This window comes from Chiroxiphia lanceolata, chromosome 20, assembly GCF_009829145.1.
Source record: "Chiroxiphia lanceolata isolate bChiLan1 chromosome 20, bChiLan1.pri, whole genome shotgun sequence".
NCBI classification, from domain to species: Eukaryota; Metazoa; Chordata; class Aves; order Passeriformes; family Pipridae; genus Chiroxiphia; species Chiroxiphia lanceolata.
The window spans coordinates 7,726,823-7,750,181 of NC_045656.1; the positions used below are offsets into that span (position 1 = coordinate 7,726,823).

General features: G+C 59.7%; 3 protein-coding genes across 6 annotated transcripts in view; 2 read left to right on the plus strand and 1 right to left on the minus strand.

The window, feature by feature from the left end:
- ABR (ABR activator of RhoGEF and GTPase) overlaps positions 1-18,347 on the plus strand; it is a 39,283-nt gene extending 20,936 nt beyond the window's left edge. Inside the window, 22 exon segments of the mRNA XM_032707869.1 lie at positions 2,143-2,170; positions 2,314-2,482; positions 2,820-2,941; positions 3,012-3,018; positions 3,061-3,217; positions 3,328-3,414; positions 3,417-3,451; positions 3,527-3,599; positions 3,750-3,854; positions 4,267-4,296; positions 4,299-4,340; positions 4,477-4,574; positions 4,687-4,818; positions 12,420-12,479; positions 12,575-12,647; positions 12,650-12,683; positions 12,962-13,101; positions 13,589-13,684; positions 13,687-13,722; positions 13,984-14,089; positions 15,723-15,870; positions 16,020-18,347. Coding sequence (XP_032563760.1) covers positions 2,143-2,170; positions 2,314-2,482; positions 2,820-2,941; positions 3,012-3,018; positions 3,061-3,217; positions 3,328-3,414; positions 3,417-3,451; positions 3,527-3,599; positions 3,750-3,854; positions 4,267-4,296; positions 4,299-4,340; positions 4,477-4,574; positions 4,687-4,818; positions 12,420-12,479; positions 12,575-12,647; positions 12,650-12,683; positions 12,962-13,101; positions 13,589-13,684; positions 13,687-13,722; positions 13,984-14,089; positions 15,723-15,870; positions 16,020-16,109 — 1,868 coding nt within the window. The 3' untranslated portion in view covers positions 16,110-18,347.
- Positions 18,348-19,477: 1,130 nt separating this feature from the next.
- On the minus strand, positions 19,478-22,935 carry TIMM22 (translocase of inner mitochondrial membrane 22). Its single transcript, XM_032707227.1, has 4 exons — positions 22,669-22,935; positions 22,079-22,275; positions 21,104-21,176; positions 19,478-20,064 (listed from the first exon to the last, which is right to left on the minus strand). The coding sequence occupies exons 1-4, from the start codon at positions 22,892-22,894 to the stop codon at positions 19,988-19,990; spliced, it is 573 nt and encodes a 190-aa protein (XP_032563118.1). The 5' UTR covers positions 22,895-22,935; the 3' UTR covers positions 19,478-19,987.
- Positions 22,936-23,109: 174 nt separating this feature from the next.
- SPECC1 (sperm antigen with calponin homology and coiled-coil domains 1) overlaps positions 23,110-23,359 on the plus strand; it is a 92,271-nt gene continuing 92,021 nt past the window's right edge. For 3 of the 4 annotated variants that reach the window (XM_032707399.1, XM_032707404.1, XM_032707405.1), the window contains exon 1: positions 23,110-23,218. The gene's annotated coding sequence lies outside the window, so the exon portion shown is untranslated. The remainder of the gene's footprint in view (positions 23,219-23,359) is intronic. The other variant, XM_032707400.1, reaches the window with a different exon arrangement.

A 23,359-nucleotide genomic window follows, 5' to 3' on the forward strand; every position in this document is an offset into this window, starting at 1 on the left:
CGCGGGGAGGGGGACGCAGCCTTTTGTCCGCCCGCGGGAGGGAGGCGGGGATGAATTAGCGAGCAGGAATTACCGAGCGGGAATTACCGAGCGGCTCCGTGAGCGGAGCCCTTTGTGTGCCCGTGTGCGAAGAAAGCGGAGGCGGGGGGGGGGGTGTCGCAGCTCTTTAGGATGCTGTGGGCGTGTGCAGCAGCCCCCCACCCCCTGCCCACCCCTCCTCCCGCCCGCCGGCCGTGCCCAGAGCCGTGCGGAGGGGCCGATGCTGTGTCGCAGCCGGGCTGAGCTGCGGGGCGGCAGCGATGGCTGCGCGGAGACGGGGCTGCCATGGAAATCCTCGTCATTGTCGGCTCTGCTGTAACTGCACCTATGGTGAGGCGAGGGGGGCGGCTCCGAATTGGGGGTGCCGCTGGGGAGCGATGCTGCGGGGATGCTGGCCGGGGTGGCTGTGCCGCCCGGGGCGGGGGGCTGGAGGCTGCGTCGTGTCTGCAGCCTGAAGTTGGGAGCGTCTTTGTTCCAGGCTGGATTGAATCATCTTGGCTCCGGCACACGCGGCCACGCGCTCGCCGTGCCCGCCGGGCAGGGGCTCGTGCCGGCAGCGGGATGGAGGAGCTTGGATGGGCGGGGGATCCTGGGCTGGGGGATCCCCCCTTGCCTGAGCTGTGCCGCGCGGATGGGGACAGGGAGGGGTCCCCATTTGCCTGCCGGAGGCTGTGAGCGTCGTGGGGCTGGAATGTCCGTCTCTCCGTGGCTGGGAGGAGAGGCACCGGGCATCCCCGCCTGCTGCTGCCGTGTCTGGGTCCAGGCTGGTGGGACGTGTCGGCTCTCCGTTGAGCCGGGACAGCCCCTCCCAGTGCCCCCAGTGCTCTGAGTGTGCCTGTAGCGATGGCAGCGCGAGGGTCCATCCTACCGTGGGTGTAGGGTGGTGGAAAGGGGGGGGATGCCCTGCCTGTCCCCTCTATCCCTGAGCAGGATTGCTGGCTGTTGCAGGGAGTGGGGCTCTGGCTTTGCCTGCTGGCACGGAGTTGTGGGGGATGCAGCCTCTGTTTAGGGTCCAGGCTGACATCCTCACCTCCTGAGCAGAGCCCCTCAGTTCACCAGGATGGGGGTCCCTCTCAGGACTGGGCATCACAAGGCAGCACCTCGGTGTAAAGGGGATGGGAGCCCCCCACAACTCAGCACAGGGTGAGGAGGTGGCAGCTTTTCTTCCTCTCCCACGGCTCGAAACTTGGCCCCTCTTGGCACTGGCAGTTTGGGGAAGTGCTCCAAAGTGAAGGGAAAACCCAGAGGCATTGGCCTGTCTGGAACCAGCCCGAGGAGACACATCAGTGGCCAGGCATGGGGAGCAGCACTGTGAGTGGGCTCTGTGCCTTTGCCTGCCCAAAGAGTCAGGGAGGAGAAGGAGGGTCTGGCTGTCCAGTGAAATGTGCCTCTGAAAAGCTCTAGGGCTAGTTTCTGCTGGGAGGTTGAATGGCAGGAGAAAGGGGGTGTCTGTGCCCCATGTTTGAGGCAGCTCTGCTGCCCTGCCCCAGATGGAGCCTCACATGCAGTCATGGGAGGCTGTGGGGAGGGGACACAGGGCAGTGGCATTGGGATGATGCCTTGGCCCAGGCATTCTCTGTAGGTGGGGGTTTTCCTGGCACCCAGGGCTGGCTGGGGTGGTGGGTACAGGGTGTCCCATGGGTTGGCAGAGTGGGCAGAGCAGGGACAGGACCCACTGCCAAGCCAAAAGGGAAACTGAAAAAGCTGCTGTGGGTGACGAGCAGCTCTTCCGCTCCACAGCCACCGGCAGTGTTGGTGCACCACGCACGGGGGGGTCCTTTGCCATGGTGGCGTGGGGGATGTGCTGACACAGTTGTGGTGGGACATCCCATCCAGCAGTCAAGGTGGAGTGGTGTCACCGTGGCTGTGACCACACACCAGCCTGGCCGTGGTTCCCCATGCCCTCAGTGCAGCAGGGAGCGGGGGGCTGTGGCACTGGTGGCTCACCCTGCCCCTGGCAGTGACATGATGGTCCTTCTGCTACTGGCTCTCTGCAGAATGGATCCCAGATGCTCACCCAGGGCTCTGTGCAGACCAGGGTGGGAGAGGGGCCAGGGGTCAGGGCTCCAGGAGGGGTGGCTGTTGACACCTTTCTCCCCTCAGCATGCTGTAAAACCATGACGGGTCGACGGTGAAGCGGAGCACCTAGTCCGCACGTGAGTGTGACACCAGTCCTGGGGTAGGGGTGTGTGGGAGGCTCTGTCTCTGTTGCTCCGGGGGACCTGCAGCCATGGGGAGTGCTGATGGGGGTTCGCCAGGGTGGGTGCTCTCCAGCTGCTCATCTGTGCCTATCCCCTTCCAGGACCTCCTCAAGCACACCCCAGCCAACCACCCTGACTACCCACTGCTCCAGGACGCCCTCCGCATCTCTCAGAACTTCCTGTCCAGCATCAATGAGGACATTGATCCCCGGAGGACAGCAGTCACCACCCCCAAGGGCGAGGTGAGCCAGTGGGGTGGGCAGTGGCAGGGCACAGGGTGAGAGCTGAGCCCTCTGCCAGCCCCTGGCTGGTGTCTCCACCCTGAGGAGCTCCATGGTGCTTGGCCAGGAGATGGAGGGGTTCCTCTAAACCCCCAGAGCAGTTCTGGGTACAGTGTTAGGGCTCTACCTGGTCCTTGCTGCTTGCTGGCACCCTATTGACTCAAAATAGCACCCAGAGGACACAGACCTTCCCATACTCCTGGTGGCTGAGCCGCAGAGAGGGACATGAGCACCCACTCGCACAGTTGGTTGCCCTTTGCTCCCTGCCTGCTCTCAGAGCAGCCCCACTGCCCCACAGACCCGGCAGCTTGTCAAGGATGGCTTCTTGGTGGAGCTGTCGGAGGGCTCGCGGAAGCTGCGGCACGTCTTCCTCTTCACCGACGTGCTGCTCTGTGCCAAGCTGAAGAAGACGGCGGTGGGGTAAGGAGGGTGCTGGGCACAGGGGGAATGTGTCACAATCTGTCCCCCAGTGGGCTGGAGGATGTGCCAGGGAGGGGGTCAGGCATCGGTCAGTATCCGTGCCCTGTCCACAGGAGCAGCAGCAGTATGACTGCAAGTGGTACGTGCCCCTGGCCGACCTGGTGTTCCCCTCGCCAGAGGAGTCGGAGCACTGCCCGCAGGTCCACGTCATCCCTGACCACGAGCTGGAGGACATGAAGATGAAGATCTCAGCCATCAAGAGCGAGGTGCAGAAGGAGGGAGAGAGGGGTGGGAGCTGCTGCTGGGGTGGGTGCCTTCCTTGGGGTCAGGGATGGGACACGGGGACCAGGGGCACCTGTGAAAGCTTCTCTCTGCTCCCTGTCTGCAGAAGGCCAACAAGGGGCAGAGCCGGGCCATCGAGCGCCTCAAGAAGAAGATGTTTGAGAACGAATTCTGGCTGCTCCTCAACTCGCCGCCATCCCCTTCCGCATCCACAACCGCAACGGGAAGGTGAGGAGGGTGGGCTGGGGGCCGGGCTCAGCCCTGCCTGCACACAGACTGACACATCCCCCGTCTCTTACAGAGCTACTCTTCCTGCTGTCCTCCGACTACGAGCGGTCTGAGTGGAGGGAGGCCATCCAGAAACTGCAGAAAAAGGGTAAATTTGGGGCTGCTGAGGCCTTCATGGGGTTCCTGGCTCCACCAGGGGCCACAGGGAGGTCCCACAGGATCCCAGCCTGCTGCTTACCAGTTCCCATGGCCAACGCTGGCTGTATCCCTCTGAAGCTCCTCTCCTGTCCTCTCACAGACCTCCAGGCCTTTGTCCTGAGCTCAGTGGAGCTCCAGGTGCTCACAGGATCCTGCTTCAAGCTACGCACTGTCCACAACATCCCAGTCACCAGCAACAAGGATGGTGAGTATCCACTGGGTCCTGCTGGGGACCGTGGTGTGCAGGGGACAGCTTCCCACCAGGTGGCACTGCTGGAGCAGAGTCGGGTTCCCAGGCAGAGCCATCCCAGCTGCAGCACGAGGCTGCTTTTGGGGTCTCTCCAGAACCCCAGTGGGCTGGGCAAGACCAGAGTGTCCCCAGGGTGAGACCCAGCCAGCACTACTGGGAACCTCCCCCAGGGCTGTCCAGCAGCAGGAGAGCTTGGGATGTCAGCAGGGAATACAGAACTTAGGGACAGCCTTCAAGGGGGTTGGGGACATTTGGATGTCACTGCAGGTACCCAGTACTTCCTGTGGCCAAGGCTGCCTTGGGGACAGCCCTGGGGCACACGAGGTGTCAGCTGAGCCCTGACACAGCCTCTGCCCTCCCATCATAGATGATGAGTCCCCCGGGCTCTACGGGTTCCTGCAGTCATTGTCCACTCTGCCAAGGGCTTCAAGCAGTCTGCCAGTAAGTGTGGGTGCCCTCCCTGCTCCGAGGGGCCGGTGTGATCGGAAGAGTTGGGGTCCAGCACGGGCCCCGCTCTGTGGTCCCCGGGGAGCTGGTGGGGGTGTTTCTCAGGTGCTGAGCGTGTCTGCTCCCCCAGACCTTTACTGCACGCTGGAGGTGGACTCCTTCGGCTACTTTGTCAGCAAAGCCAAGACCAGGGTTTTCCGGGACACCACGGAGCCGCAGTGGAACGAGGTGAGGAGGGTGGGGGATGCAGGCAGGGGATTGCACTCCCCATTTCCCTTCAGCCCCAGTTTGGAGCTGCTCTGGGGTGCTGGGGTTGAGCCACCCTCACTCTGCACCCCAGGAGTTTGAGATCGAGCTGGAGGGCTCCCAGTCCCTGCGCATCCTCTGCTACGAGAAGTGCTACGACAAGACCAAACTCAACAAGGACAACAACGAAATCGTGGACAAGATCATGGGCAAAGGGCAGATCCAGGTATGTGCTGGGGCTTTTGAGGCATTTTCTCACCCAGCAGTGAACCTCTTGAGGCCAGGCACCGGAGCTGGGAGGACTGCTCTGGAGTTATGCCTGGGATGAGAGAGTTATGCCTGGGATGAGAGAGTTATGCCTGGCAGCATGGACAGGCAGCTCTGCTTTTGGGAATGGGGTACAGGGATTGTAGGATTGAAGGTCCGGGGCACAGTGGTTGCAGGAGAGGTTGAGCAAAATGAGAAGGGATCCTGCAGAGGTGGCAAAGCCAGACCTGCCCCCAAGATGTGCATCCAGTCCCAGCTGGGCTCAAGTGTTTCTGTTCCACTGCCTCCTGTGCTGTGGTCCTGGGGGGCTGTGGAGAGGGGGTTGGCAGCTGCCCCAGAGAGGGCTTTGAGCGTGCAGCCCCCCATCCCTCCCTTGTCCCCCTCTGCCACCATCTGCCTTCCCTGTGCCTCCATCAGCTGCTGTTATAGCAACGGGGGTTTCCAGGGCAACGACTGAGCTGCTTCTGATTGGTGGTTGCCAGGCAGGGAAGGATGGAGGCCTGGGCTGCCCTGAGATGCTCCCAGGTGAGCAGGTCTGGGAGGATGGAGTGAGGGCCAGGCAGCCCCCAGAGCCCTCATTCCCCCAGCACTCACCTTGGCCAGGCTGCAGGGACGCCCAGGGCAGCAGAGGATGGTTTGGGATGGGGGTGCCCCTGTGTTTTCCTGGTGGGGACCACCGGGCTGGCTGCCTTCCCAGCTGTGCTGGGGACAGTGTCAAGCTTGGGACACAGCCCTCAACCCCAGGCCACTTCAAAGGGCCCAGTGTGGCTGCCTGCCGTGGGAAAGCAACTGAGGGTAGGTCCCAGGGGAGTGGGGAAGCAGCATGGAAACTGCTGGGAAGGGGGTGCTGTGGGGGACAGCACCAGCAGGGTGGGAGATGGGGGCTTGGCTTCACCAGCAGCTTGTTCTTACCTGAAATCACCCATCTGTTGCCCCCCCTCTGGGAAACAAGTGGCATGGGGGTGGCACTGGGCCAAGCAGGAGGGCTGGGGCAGGGAAGGGGCTCGATGTCCCACGGGGATCAGTCCAGCTGTGCTCTCGGAAATAGCCTGGATCAACAAACATGAGTCATGCTGGGAGATGCGGGGGTCGGGCCAGGGACAGCACAGCTCGTACCGCTGTGCAGAAGTCGTGGGGGAAGGAAGGGAGAGAGAGGGCCCTGGGGCTGCTTATCCCGAGGAGGGCCTGGCTGAATGGAGCAGTCTCAGGGTTGGGGCTGTCCTGCTGTCACCCAGAGCCACAGCTTGGTCTCTGCCTCAGGGGTGGAGTGGGTGGCAGGGCAGGACAGCTACGAGCAGAATGGGCAGCACTACTGGGTCTGTGGGCTGTGGCCAAACCCCAGTGCTGACCCCTGCCCTCTCCCTGAGCTGTTCAGGTAGAGGTGCTGCCCTGGGTGGTCCTTACCCTGTCTGGTCTCTGGGCTCATCATGAGCTGCTGCTGGTTCCAAATACCAGCACTGGCATCAGGAGCTTGGCAAAGGTCTGTGGTGTTTTGAGGGTTGCCAGGATGGCTGCACCCCCCCCAGCAGCCAGCCCTGTACCCACTGCCCAGCTCTAATCTGGCCATGCAGGCACATGGGTTGGTCACAAAAGCAGCTTATCAGCACCATGGACTGGTGGGAGTGGGTCAGTGTGTGAGGGGGTTGCTGCAGCCCCTCTGTGTGGGCAGTGGGGGTCTCCCAAGGCTGCAGAGATGCCATGGGTGGGAGTCAGGTCCTGCCAACACAGAGGACGTGGCTGGGTCCATGGAGTGGCTGAGGTTGACACCAACCTCCTCTCAAGCATCCTGGCAATGAGCCCTGAGGGGTCTGCAGTGTGGTGAGCCTTGGACCCCTACCTGAGCCTTGTTCCTGTTGCTGGTGGAGGGTGGGCACCCGTGCTGTGCCACTGGCTGTAGGGTGGAAAGGCATGACTCCTGGTTGGCATTAACCCTGCTTAGTTGTTGTTAACCCTGTTTTGTTTGGGGTTTCTAAGGTTGGAACATGCTGTGGTCGAGGCAGAGCTGCCGTGGGGGGCTTGTGTCCCCTGTGCTGCAGGGCTCGGCCTTGCTCTGAGTTGTCCCAGTTGCTCCCAGCAGCTGGGCTGTGTCTGGTGGGTGCTGGCAGGGGTGTGTGGTGCTGTGGCAGGGTGGCAGACGGATGTTGGGGTGGGCAAAGCAGGCTGTGAGTGCTTGTGCCCATATTGCAGAGGAGAGAGGCTGGGACGTGTGAGGAGGTGGGCAATGGGTGCGTGAAGGGAAGGTCTCAGGGTGATGGGGCAGCGCTTTTCTCAGCCCGTTTGATGCACAGGGGGATGTGGCTGTTGGAGCAGAGTCTGTGTTGTCATGGGCACGGTGCCTGCTGTACCCTCAGGGAATTGCTGCCTGTCCGTCTGTCTGTCACTGGCGGAGGCTCTGGAGGGGGAGATTTGTGGTGTTGGGGCTCCCCAGACCTGCAGGGATCCATGGGGTGACCCATATGGACTCCTGGGGCTGCTGAGGGATGAACTGAGGGGCAGTGCGAGTCCCCCCCCAAGACTGCACCTCCCCATGTTCCTGCCTATCAGGAGAAGCAGCAGGCAGGGACTCTTCAGGGCTTCCATCCCCCTGCCCACATCACCCCCTGGCAGTGGGGCTGACAAGGGCCAGGGTACTCTGAGAGCCATGGTGGGTCCCCACCTATCCCTAGGCCTGACAGGAGACCCCAAAAGTCCCATCCCTGTGCCACTTACTGGGAGCAGGAGAGCCAGCCTGGCTCCTTCTCGGAGCCGGGAATGCTGCAGCCACCAGCGGCGATGCCTCCGGGGCCGCGACTGCCGCTGGCGCTGCGAAGCGGATAACAGGGAAGGGATAACAGCGGATAACGACGGATAACGGCGGCGGGGAGCCCAGTCAGCCCCCCCAGCCTTCCGAGCGGGGGGGGGGCGGCGGGGCGGCAGGGCGAGAAGTTAAACGCGTGGGGGCCTGCCGGTGGGGGGGGGGGGGGGGGGCTGCCTTGGAGTCACTTCCTCTCGCAGGGGTAGGGAGGCTTGTTGGGGCTGGCCGAGCTGCCTTCGAACAGCCTGGCGCCACAACCCTGAATATGAGCCCTGCCCTCTCGCCTCCCCCGCCGCCCAGCCGGGCTCCCCTCGCCGGCCCCCGCTGACTCCCCCCCCGCAGCAAGAAAAGTGATGCGGGTGGCTCTCCAACCCGCCCGGGCACCCTTTCCCGGCCACGCTCGTCTCGCCTGCCCGGAGCCGAATCGCGATGACGGAGGTGCTGGTTCAGCCGGAGGGCAGTCCCGGCCCCGTGGGCGAGCAGCCGGAGCGCGGCGTGGAGGAGCCCGAGGGGAAGCGACCCCCCAACACGGGCGCCCGCCTCTGGGGCAGAGTGCGCAGCAACTGCTCCGGCAGAAGGTGCTTCTCGGGGGGGAAGGGGGAAATGGCTGGAGGGGACCGCGGTGGGCTCTGGGTGTTGTGGGCTCTGCTGTGCATGGATTTTTGGTGGGTAGTTTGTGGGTGAGGGCTCTGCCATGGGGGCTTGTAGGGAGAGTGAGTGCTGTGTGGTCCGTGGATGGAGCTGTTTGGGTGCTTTGGGAGCTCTTAGATGCAGCTGGCAGCCTGTGAGGTGCTTGTTTTCCTCCTTCCCTGTCCCTCTGTGTGCTGGGGAGCTGGGAGGGCTGAGCTGTTTACACAGAGGGGTCCTGCAGAGGACGGGCAGGGAGTCCCACTGCTCAGCCCCGGGGCTTGCCCAGGAGGTAGAGATGCTTGTGGGCTGACCAGGGGTGGGCTCTTGGGGTGCTACAGCACCCGGTGCCTGTGTATCCCCTCTTCCTTGATTTGCAAACCCTCCTCCTGGTCCATCCAGGCTTCCCTCAGCTCGCAGCTGTGTCGCAGCCACATCAGCCAGTGTTGTCCGTCTTTGTGGGAGGACAGGGATGGGCAGGGGAGGGGGACAGCACCCTCACAGGCTGTCCCAAAAGCCCCGTGGGAACCCCTGGGGATTTCCCTGCGTGGGGTCCCCCTGTGCAGGGAGATGCTGGCCCGGGTCTCAGCTGTGACCACGGGCAGGAGCTGCCTGGGCCCGTGGGGGTTCGGTTTGGCAGCAGCGGGGCCGCCTGTGACGCAGCGGCATTAACCTCGATTCTGTGCCGCTGCTCCCGCAGAGGGATTAAGGGCAGCGAGGGCCTGTGTGGGGAGGCTGCCCCGGGGGCTGCCGCGGCTGTTGCTGGGTCAAAACAAGAAGGGGTTTAGTTTCTCAACCCCACACGTCCCCATTGTGCCCGCCAGCTTCCCTGCTGGCTGCTGCCCGGGAGCGCTGGGGCTGCAGAGCAGGATGTGACCCCGGCGTGGTCCCGATGTGCTGCTTCTCAGGTCGCTCTCAGATGGGGCTGTGAATCGCTGCTTTTTGGGAGGCTGTGCTTTGCCACTGGCAGCCTTTGCTGGTGGGGGGCTGCTCTGCCCACAGCAACCAGTAGGCTCAGAAACTGTCTGTTCCCTGAGGAGGGAGCTGCTGGTCTGGAGGTCTGGTGGAGGAAATGCTTGCTGGAGCCAGGGTGTCCCTGGGTGTTCATAGATGCAGCGCTGATGGGAAGCAATGCTGGCTGTAGCAGCTCCTTGGGATCCTGCTCCCCAGGGCTTGTGGCAGAGATGACCTGGCTCACTGAAGTCACAGTTTGCTTCCGATTGCTTCACCCCAGGCTGACAGTTGGGTGACCTCATGGGCGTGAGGTGTGAGGAAGGGACATGCCCACCTGGCAGCCCTTGCCTGCTGCAGCAGCCTGGCACTTGGGGCCCTGGAAAAGCCACCATGAGGGCTTGGAGCCCTCCCAGTTCCTTACCTGGGAGCTCTGGGACCCGCACTGCCTGAGTCTGTCTGGCTGCCACTGCCCACGTAGGAACTGTATCCACGGTGCCACAGCCTGGAGGTGTCTTGAGGACAGAATTCCAAGATGTGACCTCATCCCCTCAAGTCCATAGTTGCCCCATGCACAAGACAAGCAGCAGGCAGTGGGGTCAGCACCAGCAGGACCACGGGTCCCTCTGCCACTGGAACCTCCCCAGGACACACCAAGTGCTGCTGAGCTGTCGGGATGTTCATTGCCTGCCACGCTGCCACCTGTTCCTCCTCAACCTGGGGCCTTGTCCTACAAGGAAACATCTTTGGATAATTTGGGAAACCAAAATGATAGCAATCCTTGTGCCAGGAGCAAGGGTTGTTTCACCTCACCACGGATGAGAGCAGCACTGCAGTGGATGCTGGCTTGGCACAGATACCACCACGGCTGAGAGTGCCTGAGATGCAGGAGGGAGTGGCCTGAGAGGTGCTGGTGAGCTGGCTGAGGTGTTTCACCAAGGGTAGGCTGGTGTTTGAAGCCATCTGACCCGTCCTAGAGGAGCTGACACCTCATCCTGCACAGCGCTGGCACGGAGGCTGCTCCCCAGGGCTCCCAGCCCAGCAGTTCCCCACTGACCTGGGATGTCTCTTCATCATGCTGGAGCAAGGCAGCTCGCTTTGGAGGAGAAGGAGATGGTGGTGGTAGCTGAGATGGGGTGTTTGCCAGCACTGTGTGGGCAGGAGCTGCCTCTGGCTCTGTGGGTGGATGCTCCCATCCATCCTCCCACACCTAGAGACAAAGCATTGGACGTGGCTTTGCTTCCCTTGGGGATTGGGCAGCGTGGTGGGCTGCCTGCTGTGCAGAGTGCCGGGGGAAAGGTTAGAGGAGCACCAGGGCCAGGCCACAAACAGTGCCCCAGGGGTGCTCAGGGGCCTACCCCAGCTGCAAGGGAGCTTGGGCTGGTGGGGCCAACAGAAGTAGCCGAATTTGGGGCCATGCTGGCCGCTGTGGAGAGCTGGATGGGGATGATTCTGCCCGTCCAGGGGGAAGGGCTGCGGGGGGGTGACGTGCTCAGGGTAGGTCTGCAGCACTGGCAGCAGCCAACCTGGCTTTATTAGTTTTTCTCAGAGCCCTGCTAAAGCCCTTCCAGATGTGAGCTGCCAGGGCCACTGGGGCCGGAGGGGCCTGGGGCATGGGGATGGGGAAGGCGTGTGTGGTGGTTTGCAGTTAAAATCGTGTTGCAGAGCAGGGAGGCCCACGGCTTCCTGACATGGTTGGGGGGCAAAGGGCTTCGCCCTTTTGAGGATGTGTGGGGAGAAGGGATGAAAGCCCCTGGGACAGGTGGTGTTGGGTTGGTGTTGACTGTGGTGGGTGCAGGGGGATCTGGTGCTGTGGATGTGCACAGAGGATCTGGAGCAGCAGGGCTGGAGCTGGCAGTGGTTGGCTGCAGTCTCGTGATCTTGGTGTCCAGACCTGCTGTAGGGTCCCATGGGAGCCCAGGGCAGCTGCAGCCTTCCTCCTCCTCCTTCCACTCCCCCCGCTGCCGTTCCCAGCAGCCGCAGGGCTGGCACAGAGGAAGCAGCGTGGCACTCGCTGGGCTCCTCCATGTGCCAGGCTGGGCTTCCATGACCAGGGAGGGCTCTGTGTCAGCAGCTATTCCTGGGCCATGCTGGAGACAGTAGCATTTCTGCCTTGCTGGAGATGACAGTGTTTCCCGTGGCACTGTGGTCGCTGAGGAGCTGCTCAAGCTCACTATGACACAGGACTGGACATGGGATGATGCCACTGTGCTGGGTCTGTGCTGAGAGCCAGGGCAGCTTGAGCCTGTCCTTGGGACCGTGGGGTCTTGGTGTGCCAGAAGGGACATGAGTGACCCCAGAGTCCCCCCATCATGACATGCAGTGACTTCATGGGCAGGGGAACAGCAGCTCTGTGGCTGCAGCAGCAGCTATGGACATCTTTGCACTTGCCCGGAGCATCTCCCAACCCAGCAGCTGTGGGAAACTCCTGTGTCCTTGCAGAGTGACCTCGTGTGCTTGGTGTGAGTGTCTCCTGGCAGCTGTGTGCCCCCAGCCCTGGGAGCCCCTGCCAGCTCCCACATCCCATCCCCTTCCCCAAGGGGACATTAGTGCCGGGCTCTGCCCTGCTGCCCGCCCTGTGCATTACAGGGATCGATGGGGCCCAGTCGATACCACCAGCTGGGGACCAAAAAGCCCCAAAAGGCAACTGCACCCGTCTCTGCCCAGCCCTGGGGCCTGGAACCCACCATGGCACGTGCTGGGGCCTTGGGAATGCCGTCACCTCTTCACAGCAGCCGGGGGCCGGGGCAGCGTCACCGAGTCCCCCGCTAGCCCCAAAGCTAGAAATAGCGGAGCCTGTCATTCCCAGGGGTTATAAATAGCCTTGGCTATGGGGAGATGTTGTTTTTCTGTATGGAAAAACGCTGCCCTAGTTCTGTTTCATCTGTTTCTGCCGCTAGAATCGTCCTAATTTCTTGGAAATTTCTTGCTGCTTGGGTGTGTGTTAAAGCACTGCCTTGCAGGGGCTCCAGGGAGAGCAGGATGGGGAGGCTGAGCCCACCTGGCTTCAGGGCATGGCCAGAGGGACCCCAGAGGGGAACCTCTCCATCCTCTTGTCATGAGCAGCATGTTGCCCAGGAAGAGCATGTCCTGTGCCCTACACCATCTGTGGACCAAGGGTTTTTGGGGACACCAGGCTGGCATGGGGCTGTGTCTCTGTGGAGCTCACACACCATCTCTCCCTGCAGCTAGACCCTCAGGCCGTGCAGACGAAAAACTGGCACATGGATGTGATTGAGATGAATGGGGTAAGTGGGGCTGGGGGACCCAAGTCCCTCTCTGGGATTTCAGCCCCTTCCCTGTGCCTTCATGCCAGCCAGGACTCACCCCCGTGTCTCCACAGATCAAGGTGGAGTTCTACATGAAGTTCACAAGCAGGGACATGAGCCTGAAGAGGACCCCATCCAAAAAGCAGACCGTGTCTTCGGGGTCAAAATCAGCGTCGTGACAAAGTAAATGCAGAGCTGGTGGGCTGATGTGCTTTGGTCCCCGTTGGGTCTGGGGTTGCACCAGGTCCCCTTGCTCATCCTTGCACCCTGTTGTCCCCTTGCTCCCACCAACACCGGGGAGCTCAGCTTTTGCTCTTGCTGGAGACTTGCCCATTCCCTTCACCACCCCAATCCTTCCTGCCCAGCGGCCCATCCTGCCCCTGGCCAGGGTTTGCAGGGCTGGGCCGATCGCTGTGGGGTCCCCTGGGAATCTTTGCTCATGGATCTGCTTCCCGAGCCAGGCGTGAGCGCTCCAAGGTGCCTTACATCGTGCGCCAGTGCATCGAGGAGGTGGAGAAGAGGGGCATCGAGGAGGTCGGCATCTACAGGATCTCTGGCGTCGCCACTGACATCCAGGCCTTGAAAGCTGTCTTTGATGCAAGTGAGTGTCCTGGGGGAACAGCTGCCCTTTGTGCCTTATTCTCGTGGGAGGGTTCACAGGCACCAAGACCCCCCTGCCCTGCAAGCCCAGGGTCTGGTTATTGCATTGCACGTGGGCAAAATGTGCTGCTGGGCCCGGGGAGGGGCTGGGCGTGAGGAGGAGGGTGTTGCTGGGAAAGCAAACACCCAGAGATCCCAGCCCTTGTTTGTGCCTCGATGCCTCTGAGCTGCTGCCGCTCCTGGCTGGCTCCTGGGAGACATTGAGTCAGGGAAATGTTGCACATGGACTTGCAAATTATTCCGCATCCTGTTGCCCAGCCAGGCGGGAACCACTTGGGTTTTTCCCAGCCTCAGCCTGGCTAAAGGGGCTGTGAACCCAGCAGTGCTATCCCTGCCCTCCAGCTGGCAGCCTGCCTGGAGAGCTGGAGTGATGAGAGCCAGAGGGGAAGGAGGGCAGGAGGCATCACGTGTGGGTGCTCTCTGGACAGATAACAAGGACATCCTGGTCATGCTGAGTGACATGGACATCAATGCCATCGCTGGCACGCTGAAGCTGTACTTCCGTGAGCTGCCCGAGCCCCTCCTCACGACAGACTCTACCCCGCCTTCATGGAGGGGATTGGTAAGGCCTTGGGGATGGGGAAGGGGTTGGTGTCCAAATGTGGCTCTGTTTGGCATTGCCTGCTCTGGGCTGGAAGACTCCCAAGGGTCCTTCCCAGCTCGACCCACTTGGTCCTGGCTTGTTCTTGCTGCTCCAGGCAGCTCAGGGCTCGTGGTGCTGCTCCCCAGTGCCCACACACTGATTCCTGGGGGGCATCTGGCCATAGTGGGTCCTGCTGCTGCACCAGACCCTGTCCTGAGCCCTCTCCTTCCTTGTCTACAGCCCTCTCAGATCCTGCTGCCAAGGAGAACTGCATGATGCACCTTCTCCGCTCTCTGCCTGACCCCAACCTCATCACCTTCCTCTTCCTGCTGGAGCACTTGAAAAGGTAACGGCTCGGGGGCTGCCTGGGGCCGGTGGGAGGTGCAGGATGGGTCTGTCTCACTGCTTTGCTGTGGGGATGGGACATGAAAGGAGTTAGAGCTGCTGTTTGATTCCTGTGCTGCCTGCACAGGCTGGTCCCAAAGTGGAAGCAGATGGTGCAGTGCTGGTGCAGAGCAGGGCTGTGGGCAGCAACCTGGGCCAGCAACAGCAGCTCGGTGTTGGGCAGGCATGGAGGGTCCCTTCCCTCTCCCTACCCTTCCAAGAGGGTGCAGCCCCAGATGTGTCCCACCTGCCCCATCTCTCTGGGCTCTGACATATTCACCAGGGTCCTGGCCAGGCTGCAGCCTGTTTAGACCCTTTGGCTGATGTCAGTGTTGGTTTTCCACATCTTTTCTCTGTGGGTCCCATAGGATGCTGGAGGGATCCTGGAGCTGTTCTGCCCCCCCAGAGCAGCCTCTGGTGCCCCAGGACCACCAGCCACAGTGCCACTGGGGCCTGACCCACTCATGTGGGTCAGCTCTGCAAGGAGCACATGTCCTCTGGCAACATGGAACTCTTGGCTGCTGCAGCCGGTGTGCAGCTGGTTGGGTGAGCTCTGTGGGGAGCAGCTGGCCTTGGCACAGGGCAGGGAATCAATTTGGAGCAGTGCAGTGTCCCCCTGAGTGGGAAAGCAGTGCTGTGTCCCTTGCCACCTCTCCAGCAGTAGCCCTTGCAAAACAAGGTGCAATAATCCCTGTCACCTGTCAGCAGTGGGTGGCCAAGACCCAGAGACAGTCAGCTCTGGGGACATGTCCCAGAGGTGCAGGTGACACCCTGTGAGCGTCAGCAGTGCTTGGTTTGACAGGCTTCATCTTGTCCCAGATGAAGCCCATCCAAACCTAGGGATTGGCAGTTCTGGGGGCCACTGGGGGCCTGAAAAATGCAGAGGGCATGGGGCTGTGAGGAGGGCAGCAGAGCAGCACACAGAGCCTGGCCAGAGCTGGCCACGGGCTTGGGACTGGGGCTCACGGCTCATGTTACTTGCATCATGAAGTCTTTTTTTTTTTTTTTTTCCTCTGGTTTGGCTAAAACCAACAGAAAAAGTGATTGATGCTGGGGGATGGGGAAGGAAAAATCCTTTTCCATCCTGAGAAACCGGGCACAGCCAGTTCCCACATCTGCTCCCTGGCCAGGGCTCAAGCGAGCAGCCTGTGCCGGGGAGCACAGCTGCCTCCTAACATGGCAAGTTGTGGTCCTGCTTCCCTCAGTGCTGGCAGGGATCCCACAGGGATCTTGGGGCAGGGAGCCTTGTGGGGAGTGGGTGCAGGGGGCACAGGCTGGTGAGGAGCTCCCGTTACCCTGCCGGGATGGGGAGGGCGGAGGCCCCGCAGCACAGCAGCGAAGGGCTCGGTTGCTGCCACATCACACCCGGGGCTCTCGGCCAGGCCGGCGGCTCTGGAGGAGGCCGTGAAGGGGGCAGAGCTCCCTGCCCTGCACCTGGGTTTCTGAGGGCTGTGAAGTTGCCAGTGGCAAGCTGGAGGTGCCTCCCTGGGGCTGGGAGAAGGGAGAGCAGCCCTCGCCCCCCACATCACCCCATGGCTGCCCTGCTCCAGAGCAGCGTTAGGGGCTGACACCCCCTCTCTCCCCGTACCCCACAGGGTGGCTGAAAAGGAGCCTATCAACAAAATGTCTCTCCACAATCTGGCCACGGTCTTTGGGCCGACACTGCTGAGACCCTCAGAGGGGGAGAGCAAGGCACACCTCACCTTGGCCTCCGACATCTGGTCCCACGATGTGATGGCCCAGGTAAGAGCAGTGCTGGCAGTGCTGGGTGGGAATGGAGGGGTTCACCTGCCTGTCTGGGTAGCTTTGTCACTCTTTGCTGCACAGAGACAAGCTGGGAGGTGGCAGCTCTTCCCCTTTCTGGACTAACACCCCCCACTTGCCTTCTGCAGGTCCAAGTCCTTCTCTACTACCTGCAGCATCCTCCCATCTCCTTCACTGAGCTGAAGCGCAACACACTTTACTTCTCCACAGACGTGTAGCCTGCAGGGACAAGGCACCAGCTGCAAACACTCCCAGCTCCCTGCTGGGGGACACGGACTGGATCGCAGCCCCCAGGGAGCCCAGCCCGGACCCAGGACGGTGCCTCCTGCAGCTCCTGTACAATCGCGTTCCAGGGGCCCGGTCCCACCGTGCCTCTCTGTAAAGTAGTCGTGTCTTATGTCCCTCCTTGTGTTCAAGAATTGTTTTTATGTATATTTGCTCAACGGAAGAGGTAGTGACTGACAAGGGCTGTGGACACAGGCTTCCCCCTTGGCTAGTTTTCTCCTGGACTCCTTTCCACCCGCTCACTCCTACCAGGCACCCCTGACGCCTGCAGTGCCCCACGAGTGCCTGTTTTGCCGCCCAGCTCCCTTTGCCCCACGCCTGCATGTGCAGCACTGGCTCGCCCAGGGCCTGGGAGCTCACGGGCCTCCCTCCCCGGTGATGGTGACGACCAGCTCTGCTTTGACTTGCTGCCTGCGCAATCGTTGGACCCCGTGCCTGGATCCCGCTCTGGCCCAAGCAAACCTGTGACCACGAGAGCAGAGGGGCAGGTGCTGCTTCCTCCTCGCCTCGGCTCTTCTGGGTGTTTTCAGGCCAGTCCCCTCTACAGCCCTAATCCCGTGCTTTGCCTGTGTGTGTGTAGCATGGCGGTTACTTCCCTCGCTGGATCTCGCCTCATTTTGGGATAACCCCTCACACAAGGCTGGAGCGAGAGGTGCTGTGCTGGTCTCAACCCACGGCAGGCTGGAGGGATGGCCAGCCAGGCAGGTCTGCTTCCTGTGCCATGGGCTGACCCCATGTCTGTGCTCTGGCATCAATGGGGTCCCATCAGGGCACGTGGATCCCAAATTTTCCCAATGTGGAAATTTGGCAGGGCACGGGGTCCCCACTGTATACCTGTGAGGCGCTCACGCCCCTGCCAGCCCAGCACTGCCATGAGCATTGAATGCACCCTGGGGCAGAGCCTGCCAGGGCAGCAGCATTCCTGCTGTGGCCACGGGAATGAGGAGGTTTTTGTTTCCCTCCTTGGCCTTCCCCACTGCACTGGGCACATGGCAGCACATGGCCCTGCCTTGGAGGCAGCCAGGCTGCCAGAGCCAAGTGCTGTGGAGCAACTGGATGGCCACCCAGCCTGGAAGGCAGCACAGAGGGACCAGGAGGAGGAAAGCCTTCATGGCCTTCCCATCCGAAGGCAGAAGTGCTTCCTCTGCCGCTGGATTAGCCATGCCTGGCCAGCTCAGGTCTGTCTCAGTGACTCCTGTTCTTGTCCCCTCCCAGGCTGATGACTGGAGTTGTCAGGCCATGTCCCAAGGCAGGACAGCCACGTGCCTGCACTCGCTGCCAGGCTGTGCTCCGGCCACCCAGTGCCTGGCTCCCGAGATGTCCCCAACCCTCCCACCCCCCCAGGTAGGTGTTGGTACCTGATGGGACATGAAACCTTTCGCTCTGTGAGCTGAGTCCGTGTTCTTGTGGGAAAAGCCCCCCCCCGCCTGCCCGACTGCGTTGGCCCTGTGCTCTCCTGTGCCAAATGGAGATGGATGAGAAGTGACCAAGCGTTTCCCCGACAGCAGCGTTGCCTTTCCCCTCCCCACTAACGGACTGTTCCAGGTAGAGCCCGGCCCCTGCCCCGAAGCACCAGGTATGTCCTCAGCCCACCTCCCTGGGGAAGGCAGCACCTGCCAGCCCTGCACCAGCAAAGCAACTAAGGAGGGGAGGTCTCTGTCCCCCTCCAAAGGGCTCACACTCCAGACCCTGCTCCTCTTGACTACCAGCTAAACAGAAGGGAAACAGCATTGCAGAAAATAACCAGGCGTCTGTCTTGGCCCTGGACCCAGCAAGGAGGCCGAGCTTTAGATCTGACTGCACAACAGACCCCCGTGTGTGTCTGATTTGTTACATGTGTCCAAGTCTCTGTCCACGACACCGTCATTCCAGATGGAGACTCTGTACAGCCAAATCTCCCCCCGTGCGACAGTGGCTGGAGGCCTGGTCCCCATGACTGGCTTTTGCTTGTTCCTACAGGAAGGAAAAAGAGGGGGGGGTGGACTCTTGCAGCTACAGGTAGAATAGAACTGTTAATTAATATTTGACTTTCAAAAGTTGTTAAGGATATATTTTTGTTTGTGTTCTGTTTCAATTTCTGTAGATTATAAACTTTAAATGGCTGTAAAACCATGTGAGGAGAAAAAAAAATGTTAATAAAAATGCAAAGCCCTGATATTTGCACAAAAGAAGCCCTGTGGTGTTGCTGTTTGCACTAACTGATCACCTTGGCATCACAGCTTCTACTCTTTCTGTCACGGAATTCTTGCTAGCTGCACTTCAAGCCAGTGGTATAAGCACAGGCAGTGTGCCAGGCAATATTTGAAGAGATTTCCTATGGTTTGGGTTACATCCTTGCATTTTGGAGGAAAACAACCTGGACTGTCTGGAGCCAGCCTGTTTAATCAGCCTAGAATTACTCAAGCTTAAAATTCAGCTGACTTGCACAGCTTCTGGCCTGAGGATACTGAACAGGCACAGCAAGGGACATCAGGAGATCTGGAAAACTCATCTGATAGATCACATGGTGCTGTCTCCCCACTTCTGTGTGGGAATGGGAGACAATGTGCCTCCAAACTGACCACTGCATCAGCCAAACCACCCTGCTAGGATTGCTCCTCCAGGTAAGCACGTGCTGTCACTGTTCTGGGATGTCAAACTGTGGATGCAAAGGAGGGGAAGTGGGTGGGAGAACCCCTATTAGGTGTGTGCACTGCATCTGAAATCCCACTGCCTCAAAAGGATGGTGGTGGGTGTTTGCCTTTTTGGAGTGGCTCAATGAAGGTCTGAAGTCTGAGAACAGAGGTTAGTTAGAAGAGCAGGAGCACAAATCACAAAGGCAGCAGCTCTTTGGGCTAACAAACATATTTTGCCTTCAGCACCAATGTTCAGCAGAATAACACTTCACTCCCCCCAGTGTAGCACTGGGGCACTCTGAGGTGGCACAGGGATGTGACAGGAAGCAGACTGTGTGCTGAGTGAATGCCCAGTTATCTGTCAAACAGTGGTTTAGTCTCACAGCTCTGCTTTCTAGTCTCACTATCAAACTGCTGGAACTAATGGGGCGAGCCTGGGGCAGTTAAAGCAGTAGCAAAATTCTTTGTACTCCCGCAGCGAGGTTAAATCAGGCTAGCCAAGTGGCTACAGAGAATTATACTTCAGCAATAACCTCTTTTCTTTCCCCTTAAACTGTTTTGTTCATCTGCCAGTAACCACATGGCTCTAAGGCTAAGGATTCCTTTCTGCTTTTCCCTTTAAGACATGGTAAAGAAATCTGGCGCTCATCTCTGTACTTATGAAATAAGACAAGTTGTACAGATGGTGGTTTGTCTTCAAATGGTATTTTAAGAAAAGCCTGGAACAAACTTATTTCTCCACAGGATCTTACCTCTCCCCAACAAGCTGCAAACTGGTAACTGAAACACTTGCAGCACGTTCGAACACCCGGTAACCTAAATCGGTGCATTTCTGTTCGGAGATTGTCCTCCTGCCTCTTTTGATGCCAGCAACAGACTTAATCAAAATCAGATTGAAAAAGCTCAGAGTCCAGGCATGTTTCCTGGAAACTGACAGTCAGCTGATCCATCCTGGAGATGCTGCTCTGTCCCTGGCTCCATCCTCGCGTACTCCCGCGAGTCTGCCCGGAGCAGCTCGCCCGGGCTGGGAGCCAGAGCGTCGTTAGTCATTCAGAAAAGCGGCCAACGCCGTCCCGCTCGCGCTCATCGGGACTCCAGAGGCAGTGGAAAGGTAAGCCTGGTGGTTGTGGCGTGGTGCAGGCTCTCAGCAGCAGCACTGGAGCTAAAGGGAAGGCTGCTCCCGAGGGATCCGGCCGTTACCGCAGGTAGTAATCGACCGCAGCGGAGAAAGCGGCGAATCCCCCGCAGCCGATCACCCCGGCCTTCAACCCGGCTGCAAGGCAAGGAGGGGGGGAAAATGAGGTAAAATAAGAAAAATACTTCTCCTCCCAGTAACTCGCTTATGCTGTGCTGGCTCAAAGGGGTCACACCTGCAGGAACGTGGCAGTGCAGCTCCAGGGAACACCGGCACTGCCACTGCCCAAGGTCAGGGGGAGCCTGATGTACAACCCCCGCAGTGGGACCAGCAGGACACCCTGGCTGGGTCCTGTGTTGCTCAGTCTCCACAAAGGGACAGAAGAGAACACGTCACTGGCCACTGCTGATTTTGGTGTGCTCTGATCTCAGCACTGCAAGTGGCTTTGTGGGACTAGGGAGGGACAGGAAGAGCAGCTACGGCTCTAAAAGCTCTAAAAGGATTAGGTTGAGGACAGACACAACTTAACAAGCTCAATTAGAAGCACTTTCAAGAGAGCTTTCTTCTCTTTTATGCTCTGTGGACAGGCTTTTTACTTTAGGAGAGGTGTGAGAAGTTTGATATTTCTGATGAGCAGACCACGTCTCTTCCTACTTGGGGTTTTTTCCAGATGTTATTACCACTCAAGGCTTCCCAAAGTCCCCACTAGTGCTGCTGGACTAAAACCCCAGTGCTCCTACTCCATACATATGTTTGATACGTAAGAAAGGAGGAAAGCAAATTAAGTGTTACTGCCCGTGAAATAGCAGATATAAATAAAGCTCTGTTAACACAAGAGCTGTAGCTTTGGAGTTGTATATTTTTGGCTTCCTCCTCACTACACCACAGAAGAATGTTAGGTAGCCAACAGCATCTCCTCATTCTTCTTGTGAATTCTGTTGATTTTCCTCCAATCTCACTGTCTTGTATGACCAAGCTTTCCCTACCCCCACTTATCTTTGGAGCTGACAGGAAGATGAGGGCGCAGTCCTGTCAGAATGGAGCACATCCTCATTTGGGCTTCACTACAGTCCCCATGCAAAGAGGTCTGCAGTGTGTGTTCCACACAGAACACTGTGTGCTCTGTAACCAAATTTGAGTCTTATCACAGAAACAGTTCCCAGCAGGCACCACCAACCTCTGAAGCCGATGGCTCCTCCCGTGATGCAGCCACTGATAACACTGTTCTTCCAGTCTGACTTCCCACGATACTGTGGAATTAAAAATCAGAGTCAACAAGTAAATACGGAATAAACACTCAGTATCTGCACTGACAGCAAGGAAGATTAAACGACCTTCCAGCCCCTTCTCAGCTGAGGATGTTTTTCCCTCTGTTCTCAGCAGATGGCCCTGCACTCCCAAACTTGCAGGGCCAGGAGAGGAGGAAGGAACAGGTCGCTGGGAGAGGTAAGACAAATCCATATGGTGCAATGCAGTGCTACAGGAAGGATTCTCAGGTGAGCTGCTACATCCCCAGAACATAGCACTGAACATGAGTACTTGCTTAGAGGGTTTAAAAGTGCTGTGACTACCTGAGTGCAGCCCTGAGCTCAGCCAAGCTGCTGGTTCTTGGCACAGGTGAGAGCCACAGCACCTGCTGACAAAGATGCACTATTTCCATAGCCAGGACACGCTGGATTTTCATCAGTGCAGAGACCAATTTGTTCTGCTCCACTGTGCAAGCAGATACACTTTTCTTTAGATGAGTTAAGAAATAGCTGTGTCTTTCAATTAAAAGGCAGGACTCAAATTCATAACAGGGTAATTTTCCTATTTAAGAAACTGGATTATTGCTGAGCTGCACAAGTTCATTTCTTGCTGTAGGGGCCAGATGAAAACAGGCTAACTGTTACTTAAGAACCCTAATCAAAGGATCCCACTCTACATATGGAATTTTTAGGCACTCAAATTACCATGCTACAACTCACTGTTTGAGTTTTAAAGTAAAAACTACTTGTAGCCAGGGTTTAAAAAAGCAACGCCTACACTTGCCAATACATTCAGGACTTAAACTGAAAAGGACTTTTCAAAGGGGATATACATGCTTACGTGCATCTAGTACAAGTAAGTATACAATAAAACATTTCTCAGTGCTGAAGAGGTTATTACTCACAGATTCCACCACGCACTCCGTGCAGGAGAACATGGCACCCACGATGGCGAAGTTCTTGGCATAGGAGATGCCCCTCTGCCCCATGTCCTTGAGCACCTCCTTGGCCGTGGGCGTGCGATAGGGATCCTTGGGATCAAACCCCACGTTGGTGTCGATCCCAGCCGTGAAGATCCCGAACGCGCCTCCCAGGACAAACCCTGTCAAACAGTGTAACAGTGAGCAGGGATTGGAGCGGCACATTCCCTGGAGTGGCACATTCCCTGCGGGCTCCAGAGCAGCCCTGGAGCGCCACGGGGGCAGTGCGGGAGCACGAGTGGCCGGTCTGTGGGTACCGCGGACACCCGCTGACAGCCTGTGCTGTGCTGGGGAAAGCACCTCCGCCTCTCCAAGGAAGGCAGACAGGCAGCGATCCCTCCCCGGGACCTGTGACAGGCACCGGCGGAGGCTTAAAAGGAGGAAAACCAAAGGCGGGGGCTGCAGCCTCTTCTCCATCAGCCTTTCCCGATTCCACAGGGATACCCCACTCCCGAACCACCCCACAGCGGCTGTCCTGTCCCTCCAGCCGACCCCGGCCCCCTCAGCCGCCGCACCTCCCACACAGGCCAGCGCCGCCTTGAAGGGGCAGCTCTCCATGACCCGCTCCACCATCTTCTGCTCCTCGCTCTTGGGCGGGCAGGGGATGCCGCCGAAGACGGCGGGATCCCACGCGCGGGGCCGCCTCTTGTCGCCCACCAGGTGCTCCAGCAAGACGCTGTACTGCAGCGGCGGCGAGGGCGGCGGAGGCTCTCCCGGCACTGAGGGCGGCGGGGCCGCCATGACGGCCCTGGGACACCCGCCGGGGTTCGGCGCCGCGCCGGCGCCGCGCGCGTTGTGTCGCGGGAGTTGTAGTTCCGCTGCCGGGAGGCGCCGCCGCCGCGCCGCCGCGCTGGACTACACCTCCCAGCGTGCATGGCGGGGGAGGTACTACAACTCCCGGCATGCTCCGCGGCGCGGAGCGTGATTGGATGTGCCGGGTAGCGCGGGGACTACATTACCCGGCGCGCCGCGCGGAGGCCCCCTGGCGGTCGGTGCGGCCGCTGCAGGTGAGTGAGCGCTGCGCTCCGGCTCCGGCTGCGGGAGCATCCCAGGGAGCGGCGGCAGGTGAGCGCGGGGGGGTAACGGGAGCTGAGAGCCCCGCTCGGGCTGCGGAGGACCGGCAGGGCTGGCGAGGGACCGGCAAGGTCCCCCGGGGCACCGCCGGGCTGAGGGAGGGCTGAGGTGCCGCAGTGCGGGACCGAGTCC